The following is an 8,260-nucleotide window of genomic DNA, read 5'->3' as shown; positions in this document are numbered from 1 at the left end:
GGGCAAGAAGTATGTATTTTCTCTCTTGATTTGTCATACCGAGATGATACATACTTCAGTCTCTGCAAGATTACATATTTTTCAAACGGGTATCGACGCGTTGATTCGAACATTTGCAGGGAAACAGTTTTTCACTTAACAATGAAACATAAAAGAACTGAACAATATTACATATAGCAACTTTATTGAGACGTTCACTTCAAATCTGTCGTATTCGTTCGATCGAATTAGAATTGTCTATTCTAATTCGATAGACTAATTCGACTAAGAAGTATATAAATTTTAAAATTTATATATGGATTGTCGCTTAATAATTTGTTAAATACAAAACACGGAATCGTGTCTTGGTAGTAAAAGCAAATTTGGACACCAAATTTACTTTTAATCAAATTTTATTAATCAACGCCACTTCACATTCTCCGTATTAAAGAGCGCCAATTTTTTTTATTACGACTATACGTTGCAGTATATCCACCGGTTGTGACTTGAAATTAGAAATGGGAAATCGATACAGGCTTGATAATCAAACTCATACAGAAACCATTGAATAACCATCATCGTGATGCAAAGTACTCTTCGTTCCATAACCCAATATTTAACTTTTGCTTGGCGAATGCGTAACGTTGTTCTAATAACGTAATGTTCAGCGTAAGATGATTAAAAGCTCGTAGCTTCAATGTTTGAAATTCATAGAATCTGGTTATAACGAGACAGAAGAGTAGGTGGAAAGTAGCAAGTGCAAGAATGCAAAGAATTCGTGTAATCTTCAGTTTGGAGGGCGTGACCAAATGTCTGGTGTGGAACTGTGGATTTGCAAAATCTCGGCGAAGGGGTTGGTTTAGTATATCAACAGGTAGAAGTAGCACGTCCTTGTCCCTACTGGATAAGCCGTCGGCTAAGCGCCGGCGCTGGCTAAACCGGTTGCACCCTCCCGAGGGTGTGACCTATCATCCCCATTGGACCAACCGGACGTGTGAAAAAGAGAGAGACACAGTCCTGCGCGGATAACGACTTTTTTTAAATCTATCAACACGAAGGGAGGAGCCTTTATCGGTGCATGTCACAGCTATCTAACTTTAACTAAATTCTTATCGCATGCATTGATTCACACGTTCTACATTGTAGGTACTTGATAAGTAGCGAGCACTCTCTTTGTAAACTGTAGCTATTATTTTATTATACTAGGCTGTAATCTCGGTAAATTTCTATACGTTTGTCGCTATTTGTTTTCTTACAGCAGCCAAGGATATGTAACGAGGTACGCGAATGAAGTGATTCGCTGAAATTAGAACTATCTTATGAGAAAGTTAAAATCGAATGGCCATATTCAGATACGAGTACTAACTGAGGTAAGGCTGTGCGATTAGAACTCGGAAATGAAAACAAAAAAAGTAACGTGAATTTTTATGCTTTTATCTCTTAAATATCTTATGGATTAACGTCATCGCATTCTTGCTACTGATGTATTAACGTTGGTTATCGACATAATTCCGGGTTGCGGTTGTTCCAGTCTGAAGAAAACCTTAGATGCTGCCCTGTTGGATTGATAAAAAAAGGTTGTAATACATCGACAGTAGTTGGGGAAGGGGAAAATATCCGCATGGGTCAGCTGAAAGAGACTTAGACTGCGGAGATGGCCGCCTCAATATCGGCTTTTCGGATGCTTGAGGTACTTATCTAATGTCTTATATTTTCCACTGGACTGCCCATTCAAATTTCAATTCACAGACGATTCACCGTATGCTTCTGTCAGAAAAAGTTTCCATAAACTAGTTTTTTAAATATACTTCCTGTAGTAATTTATTATGAAATATTTTTACATACCTTTGAAAATTCCTCCTAAACGTTATTAATCCCATTAATATTTCTTAAGTATCAACGATAATTAATCTTTCTATACTTTCTTTCATCACAATAAAATGTGTAGAAGAACATGGTATATTTGTAACAATAGGTAGTAGTACTTTTTTAATGATTTTTTAAATTTTTGTACTTACCACTCTTCGAATTTTAACACCTCGTAATTTGTTCTAGTAGATGTAAATAATTCGTATATAACGATGATCGTAATTTTTTTAGACGAATAACAGGTGCATTTGTCGATATATCACTTGGATTTTTTCTACTATCACTGGAAATAATGTTCTCCACACCTCGTTGTACGCGCCAGTTATCTTACAGAGATATCATGTGGCATATCCCACGTTACTTATCAAAGATAAGTACTCAGTAGTTTTCAGGACGGTTCCGAGTACTGTTGGCCCACTCATTGATCCGCGACCGTCCATCTTCATTCCAGGAAACTTCAAAGAAAAGAACAGTGAAAATGCACAGTCGAAAGTTGACATAGAAATTCCTACCACGTTTCTATTAACAAGAATCCGAGTCCGCTTCCGAATGAAAATGTGATTTCTATGGAAGTTCACGCGATCGCGTATGATAGTAGACAATATGAAGGACCGGATAATGTCGCCTCATGGTTTGCTATCTTTGTTAGCCACGTACTTAGGAATTTTCTCGATCACGATGTGTCAAAGTACTTGCCCTACGAGATGTTTGTGCCACCTCAGCCAACAACCAAGAACTGTCATGTGTTCAAAACAAGGCTTGGAAGTGTTCCCTGAAAATATAAGCGACGTGGTAGGTGAATTCTCTCTGTAGGATTAAGCTAATGACGAATTCATCTTCGTAGTGTTGGAACGAAGAGAAAAAGTGTTTGCGAGTGTTGGTAATGGCGGTGTAACAGACATTTTCTATGCTTTATCGCGTTAATGATTAAAAAAGCAACTAAGAATGAGTCATTGCTACAAATGTACCGGTAGAGAAAGGAAATGAGTATCCAACGAATATCTTGAAGAATATTACATATATAAAAATATGTAAAAGTACTATATATGTCGAACAATGTAAAAGTAGCAATGTCAACATACGTAGAAGTACTGCAGTATGAAAATATGCATGCATACACATGTAGGAAATTTTTCGTTCGAATCATTAATACGTTTTTGCTTTGAGAATCAATCAACGTTATATAAATTGTATTCTGATATTATAAATAGCATTTCACATGAAATTTTATATTATCTGTAATAACTTTGGACACAATGGATTTCAATCTTATGAGATATGAGCAATAATCTTTTATAGATTGATGTCATGTATTGATCATAAAACGTTACGTACAAGAAATGATGACTTACCAGTTACAAGAATGTGCATTTGATATTGGCAACGTTTTAAAGAACGATTTGTTAACTATTTTGTTGCAATCATCTTTTAATTATGTTTTAGGTAGAACAATTAAATTTATCCAACAATCTATTAACGAATATCAGCGATGACATTACGCGACTCACAGATTTACAATATCTGAATTTAGCAAGAAATAAATTGAGTTCGTTGCCCGAGGATTTAAAGTCTTTAAAAAGTTTACGACGATTGGATCTAAGCGGCAACAACATAAAAGATGTCGTTGATATCAGATCCTTAGGACAACTACCATCGTTAACGGTTCTACACCTATCCACAAATCCATTATCCAAATTGGAGGAATTAATGAGCGCCAGTATCGAGGCTTTGGATGCTAGTTACTGCGGTACAATTATATTTCATTAATTATATGAATATTTTCATAATAAACTTGTTACGTACTCTTCAATTAATCTTCGTTCATCGTAAACATGAATTTTCCAAGGCTTTCATTTCAAATAAATTTTCAAAGATATAAAATCCGAAATTCCAAATACAAGTACCAATTAAATTTTATTTAATACTTGGAAGATTTATTTGTTTAATTCTTTCATTGAAAGCGACAGTAGCTAAATGATATATTCAATACGTATAAGAACACTGTAAATTTATTCCTCGATGTAAATACGCTTTTGAGAAGAAACTTTAATTGTTAACCATCGATTTTGTTTTTAATACCTTTTCATTTAACAGAGATACGGGAACTCACTAATACATCGTTGGATAATCTACCAGCACTGACTATGCTTACGTTAATGGGAAACCCACTGAAAAACATCGACAACACATGGAGTCCAAAATTACAGTGGCTCGATATGTCTGACTGCCTCTTAAATTACTTAAGACCCGATACTTTCAATGGATTTCCAGCGCTTGAAGAGCTTCGACTGTCCAACAATCCTACCTTAGTCTACAGCACGAGGTAAGCGATCGAAATTCTAAGCAAAGAAACTATTCCTTAAGGTGAGGACAACGTTTGAGAATTAATTGTATCACGAAAGATGATTCAGTTTTAGTTATGAAGAAATATCCAAAACAAAAAATTAAAATCATAGTCTTGCATGTGTAACTGTTTTTGCAACTCTGGTTGCGGTATCAATTTACGTTTGCATTATCGTACAGTATGATCGTTACGTCGTTATTCGCATAAAAAGTCTATTTTTTACTATAAAAATATAAAAAATATTAAGAACATGTCACATTACAGGATGTCGTTGAAAGGAATAAGAAACTGTAAGAACGAAGACAATTATTCGCAATTAATTAAATTTGCAGCCGTTATTCTAATTTTAATCAGAGAATGAATGAAATTTTATAATTTCCTCTTTAAATTAATATTATACGATCTAGAACATAATATTTTCTAAGAAGTATTAGATTCTTTTCTATTATTACTAGCCTACCAAATTATTATCTTATTATATACACCAGTCTTTTTCTATTCTTTCTCTGTTCTTATTATACTACTGTTCCTATTAAAGTTAGAAAGATATTACAAAATTCTATGAAAAAGTAACACAAGTAAGAAGTAGTGAACTCCATAAGAAATACTCATTTTATGTAAAAATATAAAAAGTGGTATCCTTATAACTATTTCGTCTTTAACTTTTAAAAATAAAAAAAAAAAGAAAGAAAAGATAAATGAAATCCAATTCAATATTTTAACAGTTGAGTATGTTAGCCTATTTTACACTTACATGAACAATATCGTAAATATTTTATTTTCAGAAACTCGACATTGACACACCCGAAACTAAAGAAGTTGGACGTGTCGAGATGTAATCTGGATAGGCCAGGCCTACACGGATTTCCCTTATTGACTCAGGCTCGATTATCCCGCAATATGATTCGCATGCTGCCGGACCGAATCTTCGCTAAAAATAGGGAACTCGGCTTCCTCTACCTTAACGCGAATGGAGTTGAAAAATTGAATATGAGCACGTTCGAGGGTTTAGTGAAACTGCAAGTATTAGATTTGTCTGCCAATTACTTGGAAGTGATCCACCCATTGACATTTCACGAAAATGTTGAACTCAAATTGCTCAACTTATCCTACAACGTTTTGTACGAGCTTCCAAACTTCACGTCAACGGTAGCAACGTTGGACGCATCGTCAAACTTGATAAGTGATCTAAATGGAAATTTCTTGGCAAACATGCCAAAAATAAGGAGCGTTATTTTGAGTGATAATCGAATACAAAGGCTTCCAGCAAAATTAAAATCCACATCACTGAAGAATTTAGATTTAAGGCAAAATAGAATAATCGAGGTGCTCAACGATACGTTTCTTCAGTTACCGCAACTACTAAGAATCGACTTATCAGGTTTGATTTTTACCAGTTTATCGATAGATCTGCTACCATACCTATCTTGAGATCTTCAAGTATTTTTGAAACGTATCTCTTTAATAATTTACCTGCACGTGTATCGTGTATAAGTCGACCAATCGAAATACATCGTAGACGTTAATTTTCCAAACTAAACAATCAATAAATTTTTTTAACGATTAATGTTAATCTTAATTAGCATCTTATCACATTAAATTTATGACACAAAGGTAGCGAGAAAAATGAAATAATCGATTACTAATTTGCTCAGACAATAGTTGTTAATCAATTGTTTTGATAATGCTTAGAATTATTCGAATTTTTTTAATGATAGCAAACTTCTTCAATTTTTAGGAAATCGTTTGACGGAAGCTATAAATCCAGAAATTTTTCGAAACAATCCAGATATAAACAACATAAAATTAGAGGACAACCCATGGCGTTGCGACTGTGAGGACTTATACATGTTGTATACTTTTCTAACTGAACGACCAGCAAAAACTGTGGAACAAACTTTGCTTTGTCAAAGTCCATCGAACGTATCTGGTTATACCTGGCTAACTGCTTGTTTCAACGTATGGAATGGACCTGTTTATTACAACAAGGACAGAACCTGGGGATTTGTGATGCTCGTTATCCTTACAATCGTTGTTTTATGTGGAACTTTCATATCTATCAGACATATGATGAGGATTAAAAGGAGAGCTATCGAACAAAGACAACAATTGGAAACTTTAAGACTATTAAGGCAAAGAAGGTGAGGAAGACTCTTTTAAGGAATTCAGATTTGCACGATTTATAAATTTAACTACGCAAGAACTCTCTAAGAATAAAAAATATTATATTGAAATTTTTTATATACGATATTATGAATATCTAATTTGAAACGATTACTTATCCATTTAAAGCTGACGATAATAATCACGAAAGTATTTCAATTCAATAATAACGGGTTGCGTTATTAAAAAATTATTCGACTATAGCAAGCAAAATAATTATTTTTAAAAAAGTGTTAAAAATGTATGAGCAATCTGTTTTAAATGAACAAAGTGTTTTCCCTAAAGATAAAACAGATAGTAAGGAATTTTCTTTTGAAATTACGAAAGCGAGAACTATAGAAATAATTTTTTACAATTTTTCCAATATAGTGATATTAACTACAAAATTGAAAATTTCAGTTCAAGAACATTTTCATCGTTTCTTAATTATCATTTTGCACAAATGTCAATCTGCACAAATTACGATGTTACGATGTTACCTATGTACAATAAATTAGAAATCTGTTTTACCTCAATGAAATAAGTTTATTTAAAAAGATCAAAGTATAACTGCGGTTATAAATTAACGATTGTATACTTAACAATCCTTTATAAATCTCATTTACAAAAGCTAAGTGTCTGTTTTCAGAAGTTGTATTCTTTTAAAATCCATATTATTACAGAAATTTCAATGATTTCAATAGAAGTTATCATGGTACATTCAGCATAATTGATGAATTCCCTTTTAAAGTTATCGAGATAAAAATCCAAATATTTAATTGACTTTACCTATTTTCATTTCAATTATCTACTCTCAATTCAATTAAATCGTTTTTATTAAATATATTTGTATCGTGAAAAGAAAAGATAATTGTTGATTGTTCGACAGGAACCAAGCTACGCAACAACAGCAACAAGAACAACAGTTGGAACGTGCACCAGAACCAAGAATCCATCCTCTCGAATTAATAGGGCCACCTAGTTACGAAGAAGCAGTACAAATGCCAAGGCTAGCCCGGTCCTTAGATAATTTGGATGAAATTTCGGTAGAAACAAGTTCTGTGCGTGTTATGGGTTCTGCTGATAACATAAGATATAAATATAGAAGAACAAGGAGAGCAAAGAAGAGAATTCAGAGCGAGGATGATTTGCTTAGAAGGGAAGAGCGACGACACGAAAGAATCAGAAGAGAAAGAACTACCTCCGTCGATAACAGCGAAACCGCTTTACCACAGAATCAGAAAAATTCTAGAGCCTATATGGCACGTAGAGCCAGAAGGCAAAGCGTGATAAGTGATTCTGTAGAATCAGGAAGCGGAAGAATTCGACCCAGACCGCAAACACCGAACTCGAAAAAAAGGCGACGGAGGTACACAGTTTACGACGGGCACTCGACCGATGACGAAGACTCAGATATTCAACCAGTTGGTTCTAGTAGATCGATTGTGATCAGAGAACTTCGAAGAGAGCCTAAGAGCGGTTACAGAGAATCTACCGCAGAACAAGATTCTTGAAGAACAATCTGTTATCAATTTCATTAAAATGTTTTTTAAACGAAATGTTATTATATTTTGATATTTTTAATACCTAGTTTTTACGGAATGATCACAATCATAATCATTAATCTACCATCGAAAGATATTAAATAAAACTGATTACTGTCAACGAAAAAGTAATTTTGTAATAATGCACTTGCATTGTTCTTTAGAACGATCAAACATGTTGCCAAAATAGTTAAATAAAGATGAAACGTGCAATTAACCAGGATTACGAATTATTAGATCACGCAATAAAGGTATATTTCTCTCGAACGTCTTTTATGCCAAAATTGTCGACGAAAGCTTACCTTTTATTAAATTTTATTAAATTCATATATTTAAAAAATTCAGTGGTGATAAATTATAACTGCTTAGGAGATTTATTATT

At 33.6% G+C, this 8,260-nt stretch overlaps 1 protein-coding gene across 1 annotated transcript; it reads left to right on the top strand.

Moving 5' to 3' along the window:
- The first annotated feature begins 2,155 nt into the window (after nt 1-2,155).
- Nucleotides 2,156-8,095, top strand: LOC126923086 (leucine-rich repeat-containing protein 15). Its single transcript, XM_050736125.1, has 6 exons — nt 2,156-2,644; nt 3,296-3,595; nt 3,943-4,171; nt 4,978-5,573; nt 5,931-6,333; nt 7,224-8,095. The coding sequence occupies exons 1-6, from the start codon at nt 2,437-2,439 to the stop codon at nt 7,846-7,848; spliced, it is 2,361 nt and encodes a 786-aa protein (XP_050592082.1). The 5' UTR covers nt 2,156-2,436; the 3' UTR covers nt 7,849-8,095.
- Nucleotides 8,096-8,260: the final 165 nt, after the last annotated feature.

Source organism: Bombus affinis, chromosome 2 (genome assembly GCF_024516045.1).
Source record: "Bombus affinis isolate iyBomAffi1 chromosome 2, iyBomAffi1.2, whole genome shotgun sequence".
Taxonomy (NCBI): domain Eukaryota; kingdom Metazoa; phylum Arthropoda; class Insecta; order Hymenoptera; family Apidae; genus Bombus; species Bombus affinis.
This window is presented reverse-complemented; position numbering and strand designations above follow the sequence as displayed.

Bases quoted from the DNA above. Each gene is read 5' to 3' on its own strand.
- LOC126923086 (XM_050736125.1), top strand. From the start codon at position 2,437: ATGATAGTAGACAATATGAAGGACCGGATAATGTCGCCTCATGGTTTG. The intron at 2,645-3,295 runs GTGAATTCTCTC...TGTTTTAGGTAG, and splicing joins AAATATAAGCGACGTGGTAG to AACAATTAAATTTATCCAAC. The intron at 5,574-5,930 runs GTTTGATTTTTA...TTCAATTTTTAG, and splicing joins ACTAAGAATCGACTTATCAG to GAAATCGTTTGACGGAAGCT.